The 26504-nt window shown below is 41.3% G+C and overlaps 1 protein-coding gene across 3 annotated transcripts in view; it reads right to left on the reverse strand.

Annotated features, from left to right (window-relative positions):
• Positions 1 to 18995: 18995 nt before the first annotated feature.
• C5H4orf50 (chromosome 5 C4orf50 homolog) overlaps positions 18996 to 26504 on the reverse strand; it is a 101469-nt gene continuing 93960 nt past the window's right edge. For all 3 annotated transcript variants that reach the window (XM_032791973.2, XM_075066601.1, XM_032791972.2), the window contains one exon: positions 18996 to 19097. In XM_032791973.2, the coding sequence (XP_032647864.2) occupies positions 19026 to 19097 (72 nt within the window). In that variant the 3' untranslated portion in view covers positions 18996 to 19025. The remainder of the gene's footprint in view (positions 19098 to 26504) is intronic.

Here is a 26504-nt window from a genome sequence, read left to right on the forward strand (position 1 = left end):
CCACAGCCACTGTAGGCAGCCTGAAGGACTCACCTTCACTGCACCCTTTTCTGGGGTGGGGTGGGACTGCAAGGCTCCAGCAGGGAGGCTCTGAGACTAGTGGCCTGTTTGATTCTTTATTTTGAAACATGCACAAATGCAAACATTGCTCAAACTGGTGTTAGAAAGGGGATGTGATATTAGCCAATCTTCCAGTTTTGACTTTTTTTTTTTTTGGACCAGATGAAATATGGAAGGAGGTAGATAGAGTTACATGCTGCAGAATGGTGTTCCTAAGGGCTGCATCTACACTGACAATTTTAGAGAAATCTCCCTACATAGTATTGTCAAGTATGGAAGTGATAGTTGAGACTGGCCAGCAGTGGTTTTAACAGTGTATAATTTAACCTTGCTCAGAGCTGGTCTAGACAACATGGTAGTAAAAGAGACAGTGACTGGTCTACACAAGCATTTACCTATTGCGAGCACTAATTGAGCAGGATCAGTGCTAGTGCACTGGTGGGAGATTTCCCTAAATTTGTCCGTGTATATAGGGCCCTATTGCCCAGTAACTGTGTGCAATTTAACTTCCCAAAGATGAGCCAATCAGTCAACATGTCTGTTGCAAGGTGTATCTTCTCCACCCAGATCTCCAACTCAACAAATGAGAACAGCAGTAAAATCAACACTTTGCACCTTTTTCGGCTTTGCAAGAAGACTATCGAGCGTGTATAATGGAATCAAGGTTAGGTGGATAGATCCAACACACAGTTCAGCAAAACTCAGCAACAAACACTACCAGAAGCAGGATTAAAAGAAAAGGGAGCATGTGCACAACTGCACACCAAAAGGAGCATCTGCATCAACAAAGCTGTCTGTTCCCAACCCCCTCTCAGAGTCTTTTCAAAGCATTATTGAGTTTTGGAATTGTGCTTGGCACACACACTCATGGGACTTCAGGTGACAACTAAATACCTCTTCCCCTTGTAGATAATTATAAAGATAAGGCTTATTTAGGATTCTAAATGATGGCAAAATCCTAAATTGTAGATAATTATAAAGATGAGGCTTATTTAGGATCCTAAATGAGGCATGCTTTTTTTCTGACTGTGTCAGAGAGGACAAAGTGCAGCCACTTCCTCTGAGATGATGATCAAAATGGCTTCTGCTGACCCTTCCTAGTATGTGAGATAGGCTCAGCTCAGCAGTAAACAAGAAAAAAACAGCATGTGATTCTAACCATTTCACTTCCACTATGTGATCAGTCCCAGTGAAAAACTTACAGTTTGGATTGCATTGGAACGCTGCCTCACAATGTTCTCAGACACTTCATAGGCTTAGGGCCACATTCGTCAACATGCTCCCAGTGCTGTGTGCTGCTCTATGTATAAATAGCACCGATAAACCCATCTTCGAGTCAGCTTTCCAGCTGCTTTATGTCATTAGAGAGGTGCAAACAAACCATGACATACCAGTGAATCTGGCTCTTTATGTTAAACATCAATGAAAATAGCACTGCTGTGACATTTTTTTGAAGACCCTGAAGGCTCAGGAAGCAGTTCACACTTCCTGAACAGCAAAATCCAAGTATTATTAATTTCCAGTGGAAAGTGCTGCTCAGCTCTAGCTCTGCCCTTCCTGAGGACTGGAAATTCCTCTCAATTTTGCACCCACTGAGGCTCTGCTGGCTTCCATAGCATCACTCCTGATTTACATCAGTTTGAGAGTAGAAACAGGAGTTAAACACTTGTGCACCTAATGTCACTTATTAACAGATGCATTGAAAACTCCAAGGGTAGAACAGATATATTCAGGCACTTTTCCATTTAAATTGCAGAAAAGCCAACTTCTATGTGGCATTATCTTAGTAGAAAAAGATCCATGGTAAATGATTTCTTACGTGTTCCAGGGTATTTTCAGATATTTTCTAATACACAAAATTTTTGTTTACAATAAATATGATGACCCATCAATGACAAAATGGACAAAAAATGTACAATTGCAAGAAAAGGAATTATAACAAATCTGTATTTAGTAATGAAACAGATGGGAACGCTCAGCAGCACTGTAAGATAATGTTACGTAACTAGTGGCTTATTGATATTTATGAAAACCCTTTGATTTCTGTGTTTCAAAAAATCAAATGGTATTCCATGTACTCGTTTCATTAGTGGCCTGCTGTTCTTAAACTTCGTTTTTAATTGATGGATTCATGGGAGAGCTCAAAATGGGCTGATTCTCATTAAACTGCGGTAGAGATGTATTGATCCCACTTACAAACAAAGGACAATAAAGCTTGCTTATATTTCACAGAAATGCAAAATATTTCCCAGCTGCATCCATGGAAAAGAAAAAAAGCATTGCAGTTGTTGAAACTGTTGCGAATCAATTATCTTTTCCTTTATTAGCAAGGTGTAAGACTATTTTCTATTTTCATTTTAAAAACTTCACAGAGCGTAAAGTTTATGGACCTGATTTAAAACTGCTTTATTCTAGGTATATGCCAGTTTGCTCCAATGAAACAATGTAGGTACACTGGTGTAAAACTGGAGTAAAGCAGTGGCGAATCAGACATTTTTTAGTTTGACTGTGTGTAAAATATGGAGGTTACTTATTTGTAACTGGAGTTCTTCGAGGTGCACTCTGCATATTCATACTCTTAGGGATGCTCCAATCCAGAGAAGCTAGAATAGTGAACCTTCTAGTAGCAGTGCCTGTTAGAGGTGCCTCATGTCTCCCTTTCTGTCCCTAGCACTCCCATCAGAGCCTGGGCATAGCTACGAGAGAGGTATGGCTCAGTTGCCACCTCAGTTCCTTCCAAACAGTAATGTGGAATACCAGATTAGGACTACAGAGAAGCACGGAAGGCAGGTGGGCAGCTTGAATATGCAGAGTGCATCCTGAAGAACTCCAGTTACAGGTAAGGAACTTCCACATCTTCAAGTGTCTTCTGCATAGTCCCACTCTTGGGAAAGTGTGATGAACAGTATCTCAGTAAGAAAGGAAAGACAGAGCCCTACTTGAACAATGATTGAAGTCCCACTCTACCAAAACAAGCATCGGACCTAGATTCCAAATCTAGAGCATAGTGAGTTGTAAAAGTGTGCATTGTTGTCCATGTAGTGGCCTTGCAATCTCAACAATAGCAACGTGCTTGAGAAATGCTGTAGATGTGGCCACCTCACTGGTACTATGAGCTCTAAGAAGATCAGGAGGGAAAAGCAAAGGTGATCTAAACCTCTCCTCAATACAAAGTCTGACCCATCTAGATAGTGATTGAGCTGAAGTGGCCCTATCCTTTGAAGAACATGTATCAGAGATAAACAATTTAGAGGAAGATCTGAAGACCTTGGTTCTATTCAGGTAACATGAGAACTCTTTTTGTGAATAAGGAATGTAATCTAGCATCTCCCTTACTCATATGAGGTTTCAGGAAAAAATAAAATATGTTTATATGTTGATTTACATTTAAATTGGAGGCAATCTTTGGAATGAATCTGGAGTATGGAGAACTGATTTACATTTAAATTGGAGGCAATCTTTGGAATGAATCTGGAGTACCCTGTCCCTATGAAAAATAGTATAGGGAGGATCAGCCATTAGTGAATGCAATTCACTAATTCTTCTAGCAGTGGTGATACATCAATTGAGCCAGTACTAACTTCAACTTCCATATGGGGACAGGATCTCTTGTGGGCGGATAGAGATTCAATAAACAAACACTCGTCAGGAATGGTTTAGATAATATAGTGCAGGGGACTGGACTAGATGACCTCTCGAGGTCCATTCCAGTCCTATGATTCTATGATTGCTATTATGAAAGCTGTTTTTATCGAAAACTGAAAAAGGGAGCAATCTGGTAATGGATCAAAAAGGGTCAGGCATCAATTGAGTCAATACTAACTTCAACTTCCACATGGGGACAGGATCTCTAGTGGGTGGATAGAGATTCAATAGACCCTTCAAAAATTTCTTCACCATGTTATGTGAGAATATTGTGTCTCTAACCTTTGTATGTACTGATGAAATAGACACAAAGTGTTCTCTAATAGATGACACAGATATACCCTCTTTTTTAAGTGCAATCGATATTCTAAGATCATCTGTATGGGGACTGAAACTAGTCAAGGATTTCCTAGCATTAATAAAAATTTGCTGAACGTCAGTGGAGCAGGAAATTTCTATTTCTGTCAAAGTCCTATTACCCAAGCTGTTAGATGTAGTGATTCGAGGTCTGGGTGGAACACTTTCCCCGGATGCTGTGATAAAAGATCCATTGATAGTGGCAGAGTCAAATCGTTGCCCTTGGATAAGAGGAGTAGGTCAGTGTGCCATTGTTGTCTTGGCCATTCCAGAGCATCAAAGATTATCCTAGTCAAATCTTGCTTTACTTTGTTCAGAACTTTGGAAACCAAAGTGAATGGGGGAAATGCATATATTAGATCCAATCCATTCCTCAGTTTAGGAGAAAAGTGTCTGTCAAAGACTGGCTGTCCACACCCACTCATGAGCAAAACAGAGGGCATTTTGTAGTGAAACTGGTGGCAAGATCTATAGTCAAGAACCCCCAATGTTTGAAGATATCCTGAATTACTGGGTTTTTTACAGACCATTCATACATCTCAGATGATTCTCTGCTGAGGCTATCTTCCAGGTCATTGTATTCTCTTAAAACGTCTAAAGCTATTGGGGAAATTCTGTACAATATGCACCAATCCCATAGCTCTATCACCTCATTGCACAGGTGGATCGAATGAGTCCCCCATTGTTTGTTCACGTAATAAACTGCAGCCATGTAGTTTGTGGCAACCTGATAACTAAATTGCATATCTGTGGAAGGAATGCTTTTAGGGCCAAATGGATAGCCCGTAGCTCGAATACATTTACATTAACTGGTATTCTTTGAAATTCCTTGAAAGTCCTTTACTACTTGAGTGTGGACATGTGCCCTCCAGCCTGTTTTTGATGCATCCCTGGTTACTATTAGGCATAAGTCCTAGAAAGCTAGCTGTGGACTGAGTCAATTTAATTCTCCCAGTGTATCATCTATCTTAATGCTAAATAATCCATTTCCTTTGAGAGGTAAGTCCTCTATTTTAGCCCTGGTATCTAGTGGGAGAGAGGATGAACATAGCCAGGAATGTCTACGATGACATACTGCTATTGCCAGCAATCTAGAGGCAGTATCAGACAGTTCATATGGTGCCCTAAAGATAGGGTGATGATAAAATTGGGACTGTCCCGATATTTAGGCATTTGTCCCGATTTTTCTCAGCCTTTTTTTTTTTTTTTTTTGCTTTGCTGGCGAACCCGAAATCCACCCCACCCCACCCCCGCAATTTGTCCCGATATTTTCTTCCTCTTATCTGGTCACCCTACCTAAAGGTGTGTTTGGCCACATTTTGGCCTTCATGAATAATAGCTGATGTTAATTTCCTTTGGTCCTCTGGTAGATGTTTGGTAAAAAGAGCCATCTTCTCCCACAATCAAAACTGATATCTACCATCACAACTTGTTAGCTGTGTAAGCATGGGCAGACTCACCTGGTGGCGCCTCCCGTTAGTTGTCCTTGGGAATTAGCATCCACAGCCTCTGGAGCGTGCTCTTCAGGCCAGTGGCTCCCTACCACTGCTGGCCCCTGTGTCCCTCCCAGGACCCCGGTTCCCCTTTAACTGCGTGCTGCCCCCTGGTAGTAACACCACAGTTCTGGGTCTCCCCCTCCCAGGGGAACCTCAACCCACTATCCCCACTTTGCCTGAGTCTTGGCTACTGCCCAGTCTCCATCTAGCCCCCATTCACTAGGAGCAAACTGCAGTATAAGCCACTCATCGCAGGCAAAGGGGTTCAGACCTGCTGCCTCTGCCTACCCATGGGTTGCTCCGTTGCAACCCTGCACCTATTCGGCCTATAGTCAGGCCTGCAGCCTGGGACTTTCCAAGCCGCAGGTCCCAGCTCCTCTGGCCCTTCCCCGGCCCATACGAATGACCAGAAAAGCTGCTAAAAAGATGCTTAGCTTTCTTAGAGCTCCAGGAGATATTCTGAGCACAGACTCTTATGATTCCTGTCCAAATCCAGGGCTGGTGTAGGTTGTACCTTGGCTGAAGTCATATCCAAGGATCTGACCATCAGAGCATCAGCTGACTTGGAATCACAGTCTGGCACCAAAGCCAAAGCTCTTATCACAGATCTGGATGACTTCTTGGATCTGGAAGAAGACACAGCTGCTCCAGTCTCCTCCTTTTTCTGCTGGATCCCTTTGAGGTCTCAGATCTGGCAGCCATAGCAGTTAGTACCTCCTGTAACAGAAGGACCTGAAGTCTGTTTTGTCCTTCCTTCCTGGCTCAGGGGGTGAATGTGCTGCATATTTGGCAGCATGCCAGTAAGTTGATATAGCTCATCAGTCTTTTTGGAAACTAGTTGACACCACAAGGGTTTGGACCAAAGGGACTTTGCCAGTTGCCATAACCCTTCTAATGTGGGCAAATTCAGCATTGATGCCATCCTATCCACTAACTCATGAAACTGAATTGTGTCCTAAGAGGGAGATGATGCTGCTGTCATTCCAACATTGTCATCAGGAGATGAGCTGCTTTGCAATTCTCCTGAATCATAAGGAAACTCATCTTGTGGAGATCCCTCTTGGTATTCTTCTTCTGAGATTATCTCATGTTCTGCAGGCAGGGAACAATCTGATGGTCTTTGACCCATACCTGAAGGATCCTGACCTCTCTGTTACATAGAACGTGGTGGAATTTATTCTCGCTTTGGATAGTTAAGTGATCTAATATGTGTAGAAAACTGAATTGGCCAATGCAGCCATGGTATCCAGGGAGGCATAGGCCATAATCTTGCCAGCTTGTCCAGTCTGGTATAGCAGTGCATGAAGTATACCTGGGAAATTTGGGATCCCTTGTCAGAGCACTTCTTCCAGGAAATGAATATCCAGTCAACACCCATACTGTATCCAACTCAACCTCTGACCTCGGATCTGATCCCAAAGCCAACCCATCCTGGACAATAATCCCTCATTTTCACAGGCCTTGGGTGGCAGGCCAGTCCTCGCCCACAGACAGCCTGCCAACCTGAAGCATATTCTCACCAGTAACTGCACACTGCACCATAGTAACTCTAACTCAGGAACCAATCCATGCAACAAACCTCCATGCAAACTCTGCCCACATATCTTAACACAGGACACATTCACTAGGACTACAAGATCATCACACACATGGTTCATTATCTGCAGTTCATAATTAATATAGCACAATCATATCACCCCCGCCCCCCCGCCAATGCCCTGCTTGCTTGTAACATTGGCCATACAGGAAGAAAGAGATAAATGGGACACATCAGATATTAGGAATGGCAAATATACAAACCTATAGGAGAAAACTTCACCCTGGCCACACTATAGCAAGCCTTAAGGTGCCATCCTGCAGTAAAAAATCTTCAGGACAGAATAAGAGAAACTGCTGAGCTTCAGGTTATTCTGATTGAACACCATAGACTCAAAGATAAACAAGACTGTGAATGCTAGCCCAACTTAACAAATAGCTAGTGTTCTTCTCCTCTGGTTTCACGACCTAAATGCAAAGAGGGCCTCATCTCCTGATTGAAACTTTGTTATGTAGCTGCTTCTTGCTTTGATATATTTAAATGCCCTGAAATTCCATATGTACAAGTGGGTATTCACACGAAACTCATGTCTATTACGTTTAGTTCACTAACGTGGCCAAGGAATCTTTGCTGCTTTTACAGATCCAAACTAACATGGCTACCCCTGTGATACTTGATACCAGTGAGTGTTTTTCACACAAGCATTTCAAGCATTGCACATGTGCATCAGGGGAAGGAAAGACTGCCAGACATGGCCCATATATTTGAAGCCGTATTTCCTTGTCCATCATAGTTATAATTGATTTTTAATCTAATTAAGAAAAAGAAATTTTGTTATAGCTATAAGCTATACTAATTACTTAACTACTAAGTTGCTACTATATCTACTCATCTAAAACTATTACTATCACTAGCCTATTTATTTATTATCTATGCATTTTATTTTATTTTAGGCTATGGCAGAAACTATAGAAAGAAGCAGATGTAAGATAGTTCATGTTCTAATGCTGCAGCTATTAGAAGGAACTGAGTTGGCAATGGCACCAATGCCTCTCCTATAGCCACCTCCCACGTTTGGTGCAAGTGCTAGGGACAGTAAGGGTGGGGTGAGGGGCTTCCAATGGGCCCTACTGCTAGAAAACTCCACTGTTCTAGCCTCATGGGATCAGTGCATCCCCAAGAGCGGGAATATGCAGAGGGCTTTCGAAGAAGAAATGTTTGTTCTTTAAACAATGTCATCAGATCCAAAGTACGTAACAGTTATGAACAGTGTCCCACTGCTCAGGTTATGGAAATCTTTGGGTAAAATATCATGCTCTCTAATTTTCATGTTGCTTGAAGAAGAACAGTTCTTACAGAGCTCTAATTGGGATTGGATGAACACAGTGAAAATAAAAAAGGATATGCAAATATCCACACAAATTTGCATGAACAGTGAAATTCACCTTTGGGTCAATTGCCATTCTATAAGCGCAACCTACCCTTTTTTTTTTTTTTATCATGTTCTGTAAACATGCATAGGATAGATACATTTGTTTGCAAAAATATCTGTGAAAGTGGATATTCTTGCAAGTACTTATGTATGCGTGCTAGGGCATAACAGTAAAGCTGGAAATGCTTGCAAAGGAATCCATGATCACTTTGATTTCTATCCTCTTATTTTTGAACATTTCAGTCTTTTTAAACAGCAAATAGAAAAAACACCATGTGACTCAGGTAACCAATGACCAGCAAAAAATATTCGAAGATGCAGTTAAGACCGATAGTTTGCAAACACCACAAAGTCTGAAATACATTTATGTAAAGCAATAAAAAAAATGCAAATAAACTAATTAACAAAAAATCAAAGCTTCTTTGAAGATAATTTTGAAGCAAAGAAAAGGGCTAGATTCAGATAAAAGAATGTTCTCTATATGTTCACTCAATTATGTCTAATTAAAGAGCAAAGTTATTCCATCTTAAAATAAGAATCAATTAAGACATCCTTGCATTCAAAGTATCCTGTCATGGGTCCCCTGTTCCTTTACTGATTTCATTTTCATGTAAAGCCATCACTCCATTTTTATACCACAGATCATTTATTAGTCTTGAAATCTCTACAGATGTTTACTAGGGATAGTTTGGATTTTTTGTTGTTGTTCCAAAGATAAACTAAGGACATGGATCTAGTGTTATTTACCTCTCATTAAAACAATTATAATGGATTTAAAGGCTAACAACAACATATTAACCTCATACAACAGCCAAAATAACAGTATGGCACTGCTTACACATGAGACATAGCTTTTGTAAAAAGAAAATACATCTCAGAACAGTGAGGTATCCAAGTATAATAAAAACATTAAATTCTAACAGGATTACATTTTTAAATCAAAACTGTGAATATCTTACAAACGGGATTATCATAAAATAACCCATCAAGATGGTAACAACAACAGCAGTGGCAACAAATACCTCACATTTATCTAGTATGTTTCATTCTAAAGGACCCCAATCTGCTTTACAAGTTTAAACTAACATACAGACCATATTTTATTCAGTGCCAAAATCCAAATCCCCGTGTAAATCTAGCAACTGGTTAACAACTCACAGGAACAAAGAGACTCTAAATGTATTTGCTGTATCACTGGACTCACTCTCCCTGGAGCAAAGAGATATAAGTTGCATCGTCCAGATCTGAGGTGAGCTGGGGCGGAATGTTGTGCCTTAGAAAGGCTACATCTGAGTGGGAGAGGAGGTAGTGTTTGTGCCTTGAGAATCCTGCTGAGGAAAGCAGTTACAAACTGATGTCAGGACACCACAGGAGCCTTGCAAGTGCAGGTTATCTAGATATACCTTGACTTTGTACAGCCTCCACCAGCCCTGGGGAGGCCACCTTCCCAGCCAGCAGCACTGACTTTTTAGACTACAGTAGAAGAACAAGGGTTGCATTCACCCTCACCCCAGATGGAGTTGGGACTGCTGAGAGCACTACATCATTATGTAAGACAGGTTTGGATCTGGTCTCTTGTTCCTTTAGCACTTTTTATGAACTGAGAAATTTTACAAATATTGCTAGAAGAAAAACAATTTACATAACTCATTCAATTCAGCAAATGTCATCTCATAGGTATATTTTTAAAGTCAGGATTATTAAGAACATCCAGCTAAACATGGAGATCAGTATTTTATGACTCATAGCAGAGTGGGGGAAATATTAGCAAAACTGTGCTTTTATAACATCTTGGTATTAGCACTTAGTCACTGAAGACGGAAGACGCACAGAACACTTTCAAAGAGATATCACTTCCTTAAATATATTTTCTAAAATTGCTGCAATACAACTGCAGAAATAACAAAGGAAACACTTCCCTCTAAAGTGTGGTCATAATTTAAATGAATGGTCTATAAACAGAAGATTTGCTTTTCCTGTTGGCACCCAATCTCTACCTTCTAAGTAAAGTCACATTTCATCAGACAGTCTCTATATTCCATTTTCCCTTAAATAGCACACTGATGAAATGACGTATGTTCACACAAAGAACAGATGAAGCAGCAGAAGGAAGATTTGTAGGTACACTGCACCATGACTCAAAATTTCAGTAGTTTGTCACACATTCTGATCTGTTTAAATGCCTTTTTCAACTGACCTTTACAAATTCCTATTACAAACTAAAGAGGCTGCAGTAGATTGAATTTTGTTTTAAACCAGAAGACAATTCAGTATCAGTATGAACATGTTAGCTAGTTAACAACAAATCCTATTACAGCTTCAAAAAAAAAAATTCACATACAATAGCTTAGTTTCATTATGAACAGATTCACCAAATCATTTATCCAGGATCAAGTTCAAGTTTAGAAAAGTTTAATCTACTCATAAATATATACTGCTCATGAAAACCCCCCCACAAGTCTAGACCCTTACATTAAGTAGTACTTTACTATTTGGTTATGTCTGCTGAAACCAACCAGGAACAAGATATGACCTAATGTGAGCCAAAGTATCAGAATCCAGCTTATGGCTGGTTTTTAATAATAAAGATTTTTAATAAAGATTTGGACTTGCACCATATATGCTTATTCTGTAAAAAAAGCTGGAGGCTAAACACAGATTCCAGTGAAGTGCTAGATTTGTTAGCTGCAGTTCTAATTCTTAATTTAACTAAAGGGCTGTGTGTGTTGTGCTGAGAGTTCAGATACTCCGGATAACAGCTGGAAGAACTTCACATTCTTCAGGGTAGGTAGCTTTAGACATCTCAGTTACACAAGGTGAAATTCACTCCACCACAGGACATCCAAATATTCAAGCTTAATGTGAGTGGAATCCATGGAAGTTGGAGTCCATGTAGTCCAAATTCACCTCTAAATCCCGGAGCGCAAGGATGCTAAAGCAGTTCCCCAGGGCTGCTGCTGCGACCAATCCACAGTGATTGTGACAGGGTCACACTCTCTGTTGCCCCTTCCCTGTCTTGCTATCAGACCAACCTCATCTGTCCTTAAAAGAGATTTCTTCACCCGTCTTTACAGGGCCAATGCAGAGACTATTTGCTTGGTGTATGTGGTGTGTGCAGGCACCTCTGCACAGGGTCTCAACTGGCAATCCCCATAGTTAGTCCTAGTGCAGGGTTTATGTGATGCAAAGGGTCTTATGAAGACCCTCCAAACTAGGAGTGAATTTCACCCATAAGCAGCAATATTACTCCTTACAGAGCTGTTGGGCAACACACAGTGTTACGGTGACACATTTTAATGTATTACCAGGAATAAAAATGTAGATCTTTCTTAGAATCTAATAACTTGAAAATTATCAGCTAAGCAAAGACATTTGCTATTTGCATCAATAGTTACAAAGGCAAGAAGCTGTATGGTTAAGTTTTACTTCCTGTAGCAAAGGATTCAGCATACATCATATAACCTCCATAGTGAGAAGTCAAACTTCTTTGTGACCATTTCCCCTTGAGCACTGAAAAACTTGGAAACCTGACAAGCTGAACATATTGGCCCAGAGTCTCCCCTTCATTTCAGCCGTTTTGCACTGCACCAGTGGTGCAAGATCACTCTAAAGCTGGCACATCCTGTATTGGGAGGATCACCCCAGTGGCAGGGATCCTTGAGGAGCTTAGGGCAGCTGTACCCTATTCCAACACCCTCCTTATGGCTGGCATAGGAACATGGCGGAGGGAGAGGCCGGACCCTCCTGCGTCCCACTGATTCCTCATCTCTGTAATAGCCTCTTTGTGGCCACTGGTTATTAGCATAAGTTAGAGAAGTCCTAAGGCTGCTCTAATTTACACAGATGCCAGCCCAGTGCATGGCTGACCCAGCATCAGCAGATCACAAAGGTGGCTTAGAGACCTAACAGGCCAAGTTCTTAGGGTACATCTACACTACGGGATTATTCCGATTTTACATAAACCAGTTTTGTAAAACAGATTGTATAAAGTTGAGTGCACGTGGCCACACTAAACACAATAATTCGTCGCTGTGCGTCCATGGTCCGAGGCTAGCGTCGATTTCCGGAGCATTGCACTGTGGGTAGCTATTCTGTAGCTATCCCATAGTTCTCGCAGTCTCCCCCGCCCCTTGGAATTCTGGGTTGAGATTCTTCAATGCCTGATGGGGCAAAAATCTTGTCGCGGCTGGTTCTGGTAAATGTCATCACCAGTCCTTCCTCCAGGAAAACAACGGCAGACAATCATTTTGCGCCCTTTTTCCTGGAATTGCCCTGGCAGACACCATAGCACAGGCAAGCCACGGAGCCCGTTCAGCCTTTTTTTTTACTGTCACCCGTATGGTACTGGATGCCACTAACAAAGGCATTATGCAGGCGCTAACAGGTCAGCATTCGTTTGCGTTTGCATGAAAGCAAGAGACAGGTTATCAGCATTCGTACCGTCTGCTGCCACTGTAATTGGCAGTAAGAGACGGTATCTGTTGTCTTACGTCCTGCATGATATCATGGGTGCCCCTGGCTGAAGGTCGGCCGGGCGCAAAGGCAAAAAACGGGGAATGACTCCCAAGTCAATCCCTCCTTTATGGTTTTCTAAAATAGAGTCAGTTCCTGCCAGAATATGGTAAGTGTATAGAAGAACCAGTGTATCAGAGAGCAACAGCTGCTCCGTGTCAGATCCCGCAGAAATGGATGAGCTACATGCCATTCAACGGGGGTGCCCTGCAACAAACCCATCATTGCTCCCTACTCCCCAACAGCTTCCTGGACTCCGTGGCAGTGGTCCCCATTTTGTGTCATGGAAGTTAATAAAGACTGCAGGAATAAAACAGTGACTTGTTAGTGAGATAAATGAGGGGGAGGCAGCCTCGCCGCTGCTATGACAGTCAGGCAGAACAAATTAAGCGGGCGGGGGAGAGGAGCCCGGATCCCGCTGCTATGATAGTCCAGGACTACAGAACATCTTTCTAACACCGGTACAGGGGGGGCTGATGGAGCTCAGCCCCCCAGTTGCCCTTAAATGCACTGAGACGGTTACCAGCGTCTTGTACCATCTGCTGGGAATTGACGGGAATCATTCTATATTTACCAGGCGCCCAGGCCAGCCTCACCTGAGGCCGAGCCAGGAGCATTCACGGGCTCATGACCAGGACAGCTAGCAGTCCTACTGCAACCATCTCCACAGGGAGGGGAGAGGAGGGATACGCTCTTCAACGTGCGCAGCAAATTGCGTCTACCAGCAAGCAATTCAGTAAGACATAGGGTGGACATTCAAAGAAGTCCAAGAGATGTTTTTTTCCCTTTTCTTTGCACGTGGGGGCGGAGGGAGTAAAATTGTCGAGGTAACCCTGACCACGCCGAGCAATGTGTTGACCCACAGCACTTTGGGAGATCAGCCAAGAATGTTTTTTTTTGAGACTGCTGTGGACCTGTGGGATAGCTGGAGTCCTCAGTACCCCCTCCCTCCCTCCACCCCACCATGAGCGTCATTTGATTCTTTGCTTTCCGTTACGCTTTGTCACCAGCACTGTTGTACCTGGAGATTTTTTTCAAATGCTTTGGCATTTCGTCTTCTGTAACAGAGCTCTGATAGAACAGAGTTGTCTCCCCATACAGCGATCAGATCCAGTATCTCCCGTACAGTCCCTGCTGGAGCTCTTTTTGGATTTGGGACTGTATCGCCACCCATGCGGATCAAAGCTCCACGCTGGGCAAACAGGAAATGAAATACAAAAGTTCACGGGGCTTTTCCTGTTTACCTGGCCAGCGCATCCGAGTTCAGATTGCTGTCCAGAGCAGTCACAGTGGTGCACTGTGGATACCGACCGGAGGCCAATACCGTCGATTTGCAGCCATACTAACCCTAATCCGATATGGTAATACCGATTTTAGTGCTACTCTTCTCGTTGGGGAGAGTACAGAAACCAATTTAAAGAGCCCTTTATATCGATACAAAGGGCCTCATAGTGTGGACGGGTACAGCGTTAAATCAGTTTAACGCTGCTAAAATCGGTTTAAATGCGTAGTGTAGACCAGGCCTTAGTATGGGGCTACTGTGTACAGATATTGCTGGTGTGCAGCACGTTGCAAACTCAGATCCTATAGATGAACAGAACTCTTATTACCTACCAGATTATATTTTCACTTTCATATTGCCTTCTCCTTATTCCCTTCCTAAGGATCCCTCCCCTCTGCCTCGTTATTTTTGTTTAATTTTAGATTGTAAACTCTTCAGGGCAGAGACACAATCTTTTTAAAATGTATCTGCATAACTCTGTGTATATCTGCACAACAATAACAGCAGCAGCAGAGCAGCTACCACCACCTAACTAGATGTTAGCTTCACTTCTGCTAGGTTGAAAGAGACTTACACGTCTCATATTCCTATCAGCACAAAGCTCTGCAGTCTGGCCAGCAGGCTTATGTAACAGTGATGCATCTGGCTATCTACCCCAAATAAGAAATAAGCAGGAATATTCTGATACTACTGCAATAAAACTGGGTCCCTGATCATCTATGCCTTCATATCCCGGATATTTCGTTCAGTGGGAACCACTGAAACCACAACATTCAATACTCCAAGTACCTGCAGTAACCATGGTAACATCTGATATTTACAACAGGAAATAGAGTTGTTGCCATGTGGCAAATACTGCGTTTTTATTGATGTCGGCTAAACTTACTATAGTTTTTCTTCTGGACTGTGAAATTTTCAAGACACTGGCAGTATTTTACTTTACGTTTCTGCAATTCCCAGCACAAATTGGAGATGGTGCAGAAATGAGCCACACAAGTTATTTGAGGGCTAGGAAAACGTCTTACCGTGAGAGATTTCAAGAGGTCAATCTGTTTAATTGATCAAAAAGAAGATTGAGAGGTGACTTGATTACAGTATATAAGTACCTTCATGGGGAGAAAATACTGAGTACTGAAGGTGGACAGTGATCTCTTGTCAACTATCTGCAATTGACCATCTTGATTTATCACTACAAAAGTTTTCTTCCTCTGATGACAAGTCATCTTAATTAACTAGCCTTTTAGAGCTGGCATGGCACCTTCTGTGTATGTGTATATATACTCTTCTTATATGTTCCATTCTATGCATCTGATGAAGTGGGCTGTAGCCCATGAAAGCGTATGCTCAAATAAATTTGTTAGTCTCTAAGGTGCCACAAGTACTCCTGTTCTTTTTATGGATACAGACTAACATCGCTGCTACTCTGAAACCTGAGTACTGAAGGACTCTTCAGTGGAGAAATGCAAAACAAGAACCAATGGCTGGAAGTTAAAGCCAGATAAATTCAAACTGGAAATAAGGCACAATTTCTTAGCAGTGAGGGTGATTTAACATTGGAAACATCTATTAAGGAAAGTAGTGGGTTCTCCATCCCTTGATGGCTTCAAATCATGATTAGATGCCTTTCTGAAAAGCCAAATACAAGTTATTGGGTTACCAATTGGGTCACCCAGTTACCCTTCAATACTAGGGTAACTGGGTGAAATTTTATGACCTGTGTTATACAAGAGGTCATTATGGATGATCTAATGGCCCCATCTGGCTTTAAAATCTATGACTTTATACAGCTACAATTCTAGAGGATTTTGATAAATTGGAGAAGGTTCAGAGAAGAGCCATGCCTTATACTGATATACTCAAAGAGAACAATCTTATGTGACAAAGTCAGACCAGACAGCTATAAGAGAGTGGTGGAACACAGGTATATCAGCGCTAGAAAGGTGAAGACCTTTTTCCCTGTGAACTGCAAAAATGTTACCTCAGATTAATTAGATACGTGAGCCCAATTAAGGGCTGCTGGTGACCTTTAAAAACTTCTCTTCTAGTGAGAGAGAGGGAGGAGGGATGAGAAACAAGCTGTAGCAGGGAGAAAAGGCTTCTCCTAGGTGGAAGGCTGGTCTTTGCCCCATAGGGGAAGTAATCCAGTTTACTTCTGTTTGGGGAAGGGCTGGCAACCAGAAGCCAGTGTAATAAGTTGGCGCTCTGGGGAGAGGGCAAGCAAATGTATATCTTTTGTACTGTGAGTTTGTTTTTGCTTAGAAGAACCACTCAGGCCTATCCTGAGGCCCACATTGTAAATACTGAAAAATAAACCAAAGCAAAGAATTAAAAACATCCAAAGTAGGACTGATTTACTCCAGGTCCACTCCCCAACCACCGGAGAGAGAAACACTGTGGGTGACGAGGTGATGGAGGTTTGCCACATTATTTAGCTTAACAAAGACAAGCTTAAGAGGTGACTTGATCACAGTCAGAAAGTACCTACATGGGAAACAAATATTTAATAAGGGGCTTGTCATACCAGCAGAGAAAGAGTAGCTCTTTGGATGGCAGATCACCTAAATGTATTTAAAGACATTTTACATAGTCACATGCAAAAGCCTGCAGGATTGACTCTAGAACAGTGTTTCTCTAATTTTAGCAACCCAAGGACCCACATTTTATTTTAAAAATTTTCATGGTCCCCTAAATCCCCCACTCAGCCCCAGGCCCTGCCCCCACTCCATCCTTTCCCCCAAGGTCACACCCCTGACATGCCTCTTTCCTGCCTCTTTCCACCCCTCCCCTGAGCGTACTCCATCCCCACTCCTCCCGCTCCCTCCCAGCACCTCCTGCATGTCACTGAACAGCTGTTCCCCAGAGTGCAGGAGGCACTGGGAGGGAGAGGGAGGAGTTGATCAGCCGGGCCGGCGGCCCCAGACATGACTCTTAGACTCCCCTGGAGTACCCTTGCAGACCCCCAGGGGTCCACAGACCACAGTTTGAGAAACCCTGCTCTAGAATCCACCATACTCTCCCTGAGCAACATTCCACCAACACAAAGGAGCAGTGAAAGCCCATGGATCTGGACACTATGGAATTCTCACATTACATCAGAAATCCCTAGGTGACGTATGGGGCTAATCAGTGACTCTATGCCAACCCATTTGTAGCCCCAGATGGATGGGGTACAACCCAGGGAAAAGTGGGTGTGAATGGACAACCTCTGAACTCTGATTATTCATGTCTAAGTGTCCTCTTGGGAATGTGAATAGTTAGACATAAGTTAGGATGGTCCTGAGACTGCTGTAAATGTAGATCTGGAGTCTACCTGACCCAGGTCAGGCCACAGTTAGAGAACAAAGGACCATGTTGTGCCCCCACACCTATTTTCTGATGAGCACTGCTCAGCCAGACACAAGAATAGGATTCTATCTGGTAGATTCAACTTTCCCATTCAAGTAACAAAGGAGCTGGGGGGACATGGAAAGACTCCTTTGGCCATGAAGTCTTAGCTCCCTTCAAGTTCTTTGCTGCAGGCAGCCATAGCGTCAACAAGAATGACTCTGTGGGCTAGCCAAGTTTTAGAATGAACAGCTTGATCACGTGACATCTGTGACCTTCAGTTAAAGAGACTGATCCTGAAAACTCTCCTCTCACTTCTGGTGAAGTGCTTTGGAAAGAGAAGTAGAGATCTGTATTCACATGACTTGTACAATTTGGCCCAAAGTACTAGAAAGTGACAGTTTTTTTGGCAATAAACTCTTGCAAACAGTTTTATAACTAATCCCAGGCAAGAACAACATTTTCTAGAGTCTGTTTTCATAGCTTTCCCCTGACTTGGCATATAGTAAGCAGATTGTTCCCTCCATTTCTTATGTGTTGTCAATCTGGCTATTTATAAAGCAATTAACCTTTAGGAATGACCTTTACACTAACATTAAAACCTAAGTTTTGAAAAACCGCATTTTCATCTTTTGAAAAATGAATTAAATGCTTTGAAAATATTGTGACCATAACCAAAAAGGAGATCAGCATTCTAATATGAAGAGTGCTGGCTGTTATACAGTATATGAAAGATGGAGGGAATAAAGTCCTGAGATTCAGACAACTGATAGTCAGATGGTGATAGTGTAAAGCTACTTAGGAAAATATGCCAGGATGAAAGAACATTATTTTTATGCTTTCCTGACACAGTGAGTCTTTGCAGTAAACTATTCCCACTGATTCTTTTTACCAGAATAAACAAACACAGCATACTTTATTTTTACAAATCAAATACCTGCCAAAATTAGCTAAGAGTTGGATTCCTTGGCAGTTTCATTTATCCAGTTCTCCTAAGCTGAGACTGACAAACTTGAAGCAATGACTTGGTATGGAGCTGCTTTTCTGACCTTACTTTCGCTGTTTTCTTGTTTCTAGGGAAACCCACAAAGCGAAAAAGAAAATCTCGGTTTTAACCTTTCTTGGCACATTTAGTGTAACAGTTAATCCTTGACTTTAGATATAGAAATGAAGGAGCAAATGTAGTTCAGAATCACAATCATACTGATGTAAGATACATACTATCTTTATCAACCGCAACAGCAGAAACAATTAATGGAAAGAATAAAGCAAATTGCAACTCTGCACTGATTTCCCCATGCAGCTTTGCATGTTAGCAAGCTATTTCATATAAATAATCCATGCAGATACCTTGGGTGCTGTACCTTCACTGTATTTTCTTTAGTTTCTTTGGTCATCCAAAATTAATTTCTTCAAGGAAGACAATGGAGCTAAACCTTGCCTTCCATTCACCTTTAAAGAAACAGACAAACAGTCAAGCAAGTTTAGGTTTTCTCCAAAGTAAATTATATACATAAGGGCTCCAAAATGCATATTTCTATTATACGTAATACAATGCCACAGCAAGTAATGGAAACATTTAATCAGGCTTAATGACACTGTGACAATATGAAATCAGAGAAGGAATATAATCAACCACAGAAAAAGCAGAATTTAATTAAACAGCAATGTTGTTATTGCATGTGCACTTCACGGACACTAAGGACTAGTTCATACCTTCGGGCCCAGCCCTGAGCAAGAGGCAGTGCATACACAATACCCACCCTAGGAATGGCTCCAGGACACACACTGCCATTTCTTGTTCCACAGATGGATAAGTGAAGCTATAGCAGCCCTTGAAGAAGGCACAGCTTTGTTTCTGCTCACATCTGGCCAGCTTCTCAGGCCAGGAAGTAGGAGGAGGCAGAGCCATGGTTTTGTCCGCTTCCTACTTCTGTCTGCACAATCTCCCCCTCCCCCTGCTTGCTCACAGTGGGGAATACTTGGAGAGCCATGTCTGTGCTTCATAGCAGACCAGATACGGTATTCCCCCTCACTTCCCAGCTTGGCTAAATAGGACAAGGACATAATTGTGCCCTAACTGATTGCCTCACAACACCTCTATGAGGTTATTAGGGTAAATATTATCTCCGTTTTACAGATCTGGAAGCTGAAACACAGAGTTTAAGTGAAATACCCTAGCCCACACAATACAGGATAAGGGGTATGCTGAGAGATTAATGAATGTCTCTGGCTCCACTCCTTGATGCTTCAGTTTAGCATAACATGTTTTAATAATGCATGGGGAAGAAAATCATCTGGATTTAGCAACACAGTTAGTTTGTAGATCAAGGTTAAGGGCTTTGGCCAGCCACATAGCTGTCCCCACAACTCACTTAAATACGGACTGAAATGCATTTAAGGTGGGTTTGGAGGGGAACTGCTAGAACTGACAGAGCTGATTGGTCCAGAGAAGAGGCTAACAAGCAGATAGCAATGTGCACTGGGAAGCTGGTGAGAGGCAATCATAAGGTACAAAGGATGAACTCCCTAATCTCTCATAAGGCTGGAGTGTACAACTCTGATGTGGGTGCAATGTACATCCCTAGAGGCTTGAAATTGTTTGTGGTTAACCCACTGGGGTTCAAGGAGTGTCTGTCCAAGTTAATCTCTGGCAACCCTATAGCAGGAATCCAGTGAAGTACAGGGACACTAGCTGGGGCAATTTAACTCACTCCAGTCCCTAGTATAAGACTGAGAGTGATCAAAGCAGTGAGGATTGAGACAAGGCGTTGGATTTCAACTTCCAGCATAGACAGAAGCACCCATCATCAGTGCCATAATTCTGACTATGAAGAAGAGGCAAGAGTATGAGATTTTGGTACGAAGCCCAATCCTGATGGCTGGCTTTGTGAAGAGAGGTAATGGGTGGTCTCTGTCCCACGAGTGAAGGACCTTTATTGCAAGCTGCTAAGTATGGCATACTGTATGGGACACATTTGCTGCTGGGTAACAACAGCACTGATGTTAAATGTGAAATATTCACAGTTCATAAGGTTCGATTGATTTAATTAATAAAATTGAGACTAGGCATAATCATCTGCATGGTAGCTTACCACTTCAGGTCCTATCTCTACTCCTACACAGATGCGTAAAGGGGCAAAGACCTTTCACATTCCCATTTGCTGATTTTGAGTGCTACCTTATCTCTCCCCGCCCCCCTTGTGGACCTGAAAAGGAGTAGTATTAATCATCAAATAATTTCCTTCTTTGACTTAAATTTATTCTTCATTTGAGATGAAATATGACCACACTCATGAAAATCAAGGTCAGAGACCTGTATGCGGTCGATCAGCCAACACTTTCATGCAGATAGCAATATTTGAAAAGGAAAAACTGAAAAAACCTCTCTCTCTCGACCTGCATAAGTACCAATATGTGTTACACATACTTGATCCTGTTTCCTTCTGTTTGGAAGATACCAGAAGCATAAATTGTATCACAGTAATGTAATCAGGAAGCTTAACATTAAGTTTCAGTATGCATCTCCTGAGAAAACCATTACAGTGTTTATATAGGGAAAATCCAACCTAAATAGAAATATAGAAAATGAAAAATGAAAATATAAATTATCAATGCAAGTGCTTTTTAAAGTTAACAGATGGCTCTTTTTAGAGATTGAAGGCCTCAGATTAGAGATTGTGATGCACTATCTATTCCATACCCCTCATTAAATATATCGCATCTCCCTTGATATTCTGCAGAACAGAAAAGACCATTCAAATCTTCTTTACCCCCAACAGAGTAACAATATTGTAAGCAAACAATACTGAAATATCAATCAGAGCTTGATGGGGAGAACATACTGGAAAAATAAACTTTGCACTTCATGTATGAGAAAATTTTAAATATTTTTTTAAACAATTATAATTTTCTTCTCTGTTTCCTCAAGTCTCATAGGAGCACTGACATATAGCAACTAGTTAAAGTGATAGGATTCCCAGCAGATGTAGAATGATGTGACAAATTGTAGTTTGGTTTATTTCTTGCTTTCATGTACACGCATCTGTGATCATCAAGCTAACTAATCTCTCCAAAGTTTTAATCCCAAGACAGCTTTTGAAATTGTGGTAACAGACAGCAGAGCAAAAAGGTCAGATCACTAAACCATTTTAGCCCAAAAACTGGAAGGAAACAGTCATAACCCATTAACTCTGAACTCTGCACCCCATACCTTCTCTTGATTTAAAAAGTTGCTGAGGATTTTGGATTTCCAGCTTATGCCCAATTATCCTTGCAAATCCTTTGTCTTTTTTCAAATTCAGTGCTATGGAATTTATTAAGAATGACACCAGAGAGCTTCCAGTGTGCTGTCAATGCACTGAAATGCTTACACATGTTTTGGAGAAGTTACACATTCTTCATTTGCTTCAAAATATATGAACCATTGTCTTTTGTGGGTGGAAATGAGTGTGCCTTTAAATGAGTGACATCCCCACCTACCACCATTAATTGCAAATGATTTAAGCATATATCTGCTATTTCAGTTATTCAAATAGTATGAATTCTTGCATTTATGTATCCCAATGTATGGGTGGATGTCTCTCTTTCTTACTCTGTGACAGATTTTGATAGGTATTCAGCACTTCTGAGTCTTTGCTCTACACATCTACGTAAGAAACAATTTTTACATAAAGGTAATGTACACGACAACTCCCTCTCTCATCTATATCTATCTGTCTATCTACCTATCTAAGAGAGACAATAAATCAACAAATGAACATAAATCAGATCCTGTGAATACTTATTCATTTAACTAGACTGGATGCAAATAGTTTAATTCCAGCCTGAGTAAGGGATTTTCAAGATCACATCTTTTATCAACAGAGTTTATGGCCCAATCCTTCTCATATTGAAGTTAATGGGAAAATATCTATCAATTCAATAGGTGTTGGACTAGTTCCTTTATTCATCTCTGCATGCAGTATCTGGGATGTTGGCTGGAGCTGTTTGGAAACAACAGGAAGTGGGGAGTTCATAATTCCACTTTTCACCAACTTCCTGCTGAAACTTAGTTTCAGCGGAATTTTTCTGACCAGCTCTGAAGCTTACAGTCTTATTAAAAAATAACAAAAACTTGGATGAACAAACAAACATAAACAGCCATTTCTTAAAACCAGCTTTAAAAAAAGAGATGAAAATATAGGGAAAGTACTTTCTCTCAAGGCTTTTATATTCAACGGGATCATGAAATCATTCCTATCCAGGCTTCAGCAAAAGTGTGTGCTTTTTTGTTAGCTGTTCAGCAGCTGTGAGGAACAATGTACCACATAGTACAAAATTCCTTTTAGTATGTGAAAGACAGCAATGGTGAGGGGAATTTAGCATCCAACAGCCTCAGGCCATGTGCTCTACCCATTTCAACATTCTCAAGGCAGAGTTAATTTCAGAGCCAAACTTTTTAGCAGGATCCTGAGCACAAACAAAACATCCTTTGTACTTGGAGGGAAGGAAAACAATACAAGCTGAATTTCTGATGCAGGGTCCTTTCCCCCCCTCCTAAATGTAAAACGCAGCCAATATAGTACTAGACACTCTCAGAGAGCTGGTTGACAGTCTCAACAAAGCAGGTAGCAAAAATGATCTGGCTTTTCAGGGTATCACACAAAGAAGAGAGCTGGGATCCTTTTAAAGAAATGAAATGGTTTCTTTGTAAAACAGAAGATGTCAAAAAGGTTCACAAGAGAGAACAATTTTAACTCTGTTTCCTTTAGCTGGCTTACACTTGAGAGTTATTTCATTGCGGAGCAGTGTCACTCTGAAATTCCAAATGGAAGTACAATTCAGATGTGTCTACATTAAATTATTTTCCTTAAAATTTCCCATCGATGTTACAATTGCTACAGCTCCCTCAATGGAGTAACAATAATTTAAGTGCTAGATAGAAAAAGGTGCCTGCATTTTAATCACTAGTTTGTCTAACCTTGCTCAGAGCAGGTTTTCATATAGGAGGAAACTATCTGGCCCTCTACTGGTACTGCATTTAACTTCCTGTAGTTTGGTATCTCATCGGTAGTCAGTGTAGCCTTTTGTCCAATAATTTAGTGGACTTATCTTTGCCTCAAAAAAAACATCCTTTCTTGGTCAAATATACCCAAACAATATCTACTTCCCTGAAGTCAAGTTCACTCCTGAGGTGAATTTTAGGATCATCTTCCAAGGACATATAACTGTATACTGCAACAAACTAAAATAATGTGTCATAACACTAGGACTCTTCAGTGAATGGCACCTTTGTAATTAGTACCACGTCCCACATGAACAACCACACAAAGTCTTAGCTTTCAAAGCTCTCTCTGATGCAGGGCAAGCCAAGGGCCTAATCCAATGATTTACCCGCTCTGAACATTAATCAGGGAGTATGTGTGTGTGTGTTTATATATATATATATATCTATATGTGGCTTGCAGGGTTACTATAGCAACCTGTATGTGACCTGCATAATCAAGATAGCTAGGAAGAGCTGTTAGTTAATGTATTTATGGGCATGAATGGGAAACTTTAAAGATTAATGGTCCAAGGGATTCAGATATATTATAAACACAGCTTTAAAACACATTAGGCCAAATCCATGCTTGGTGTAACCCCACTGAAGTCAGCGCAGCTACATATCATGGATGAATTAGTTCCACTGCAGGAATATCCTATCATTAAAGTTTTGACTTAAAATATGTAAAAGGCAAACTGTATTTTGCTCTTGGAGTAATGTGCAGCAGGCAGATACTTAAGGGAGTATGGAAAGTTGGACCGAAAAGGGCACAAATAACTCAACTCTGTCATCCATCATTGGTGGCTTTATTTTGCTAGTAGCTAGTTTTGTAAATTAATAGCTAGTGTACTGTGTGCGTGTTTGTCCATTTTAGTCTTCTTAGAATCTCATTTCATCCATTACACCAGGTAGGCTATACAGAAAGGACAGCTTAGTCAATGCAACAGTCAGCCCCTGATAAATTTGTACGCCTTAGTCTGCAGTCAGTCATAACTGGTGTAACATATCCATTTGATTTCACCAGCCACACACCAGCAAAGAATGGCTGACTGGCCAAGTGCACTGCTGCTCTTTCCTCATACTAAAAAGACATTTGCGTCACATACTAAAAAGATTGTACATGGTAGATTGTTCCACACAGCTGCTGAACAGCTAACACACACACACACACACTTTGGTGAAGCCAGCAATTTTGAAAGTACAAACATTGGCGGAAATGGTGCCAGAGCAAGCTAGTGGATAGCTTAAAGCAGTGTTGTAGACAGATTACAATATACATGACTGGTCAACCACAAAGCCAAGGTGTCAAGGTTGAACACATGGCAAATATTGGACCACAGAAACAGAATGAAGACTGGAAAATGACTGGCTTGGTCATCACCTGGCGAAACAAAGGCCACTTTCACCGATCATAAAGTGAGGTCAGGTCAAAAAGTAAGTGAACAGAACAAATACAAACATAACATGGAATTACATGATGTAAGATTATACCAGGCTGAGGCACTTGCAGTAATGATGCATGAGTTGAAAAGATATTAGTGGGAAATCAATCGGTCTATGCAAAACAAGGTGGGATGGTAAAGGAAAATTCTACCATGATGAACATAGGATATTGACATCGGGAAAAGATGATGGTGGACACCAGGATGGACTTGCATTGGTTCTGAAAACTGAAGGCAAGCCAGGCTTTTATGACATTTAACCCAATATCTCCTTGTATGGTGAAGGAGAGATTCAGAATCAAATCTGGTGCAGTTACAACAGTACAAGTATACGTGCTGACAGTAGCAGAACCCAAAGAAATTGACAAAATTTATAACAATGTAAAGAAAACAATACAGGAAGTTTTAAGACAAGTTATTGGTGATGGGACATTTTAAGGCAACACTGGGATTGGACTGGAATGCCTGGGCTAGCGTAATACGCATGCATGAACTAGGGGTAGAAAACGAACGAGGAGAAAGGGTACTAAATTTCTGCTTAAGCAACAACCTAGTGATAACAAACATGCTATTTCAACAAAGAAAGGTGCAGAGGAAGTGGACATTAATATCTGCTGATGGGTAAATGAAATGCATGGTAGAATTTGTATTTGTGAATCACGGATGGAAATCAAGTGTGTTGCTGCACAGATCATTGCAGTCAATATTGAATCAGATCATAAGTTAGTGCTGGTATCAATAAGGTTGAGGCTGAAAGCAATCAAAAAAAGTGCCAAGAACTAAGATCTATGAAGGGGACAAACTGAAAGACCCAGATTTCAGGAAAGAATACAAAGAAGATGTGGAAAAAGATCACTGATCTGGTGAAAGAAGAAATGAACATTGAAGAGACATGGGACAGTTTAAAAATGGGATTTTCAGAGCAGTTGAACAAGTGCTGGGCTACAAGGCCCAAATGAAGAAACCAAGGTGGACAATGGATGAAGTGCTGTAGCTGAGTGACAAGTGTAATAAGATGAATGAGAATAAAAGGAGGACATAAGAGCTGAGTACAACAGCCTGACCAGAGAAAGAAAGCAGAAAGTGAAGTGGGACTGGGAGAGAGAGAAATAACCAGATAAGTGAACAAGGTAGAAAAGCAGAAGAACGCATGAAGAGAAATGCAGCAGTGAAAGACAAATTCAGACAAATAACTGAAGATGAACAAGTAAAGAATAAGTGAAGGAAATAATATTTTGAAGAGCTATAAACTGTGCAGAACACAGTAGATGAAACAGTCCTGGAGAACTGATGAGGGAGAGCAGATGCCAGAGTTCTTAGAAGAAAAAGGAAAGATCTCAATAGGAAGTTTGAAAAGAAAAAAGGTGCCAGGAAGTGACAACATAACGC

The sequence above is a fragment of the Chelonoidis abingdonii genome, chromosome 5, assembly GCF_003597395.2.
Source record: "Chelonoidis abingdonii isolate Lonesome George chromosome 5, CheloAbing_2.0, whole genome shotgun sequence".
Classification (NCBI taxonomy): Eukaryota; Metazoa; Chordata; order Testudines; family Testudinidae; genus Chelonoidis; species Chelonoidis abingdonii.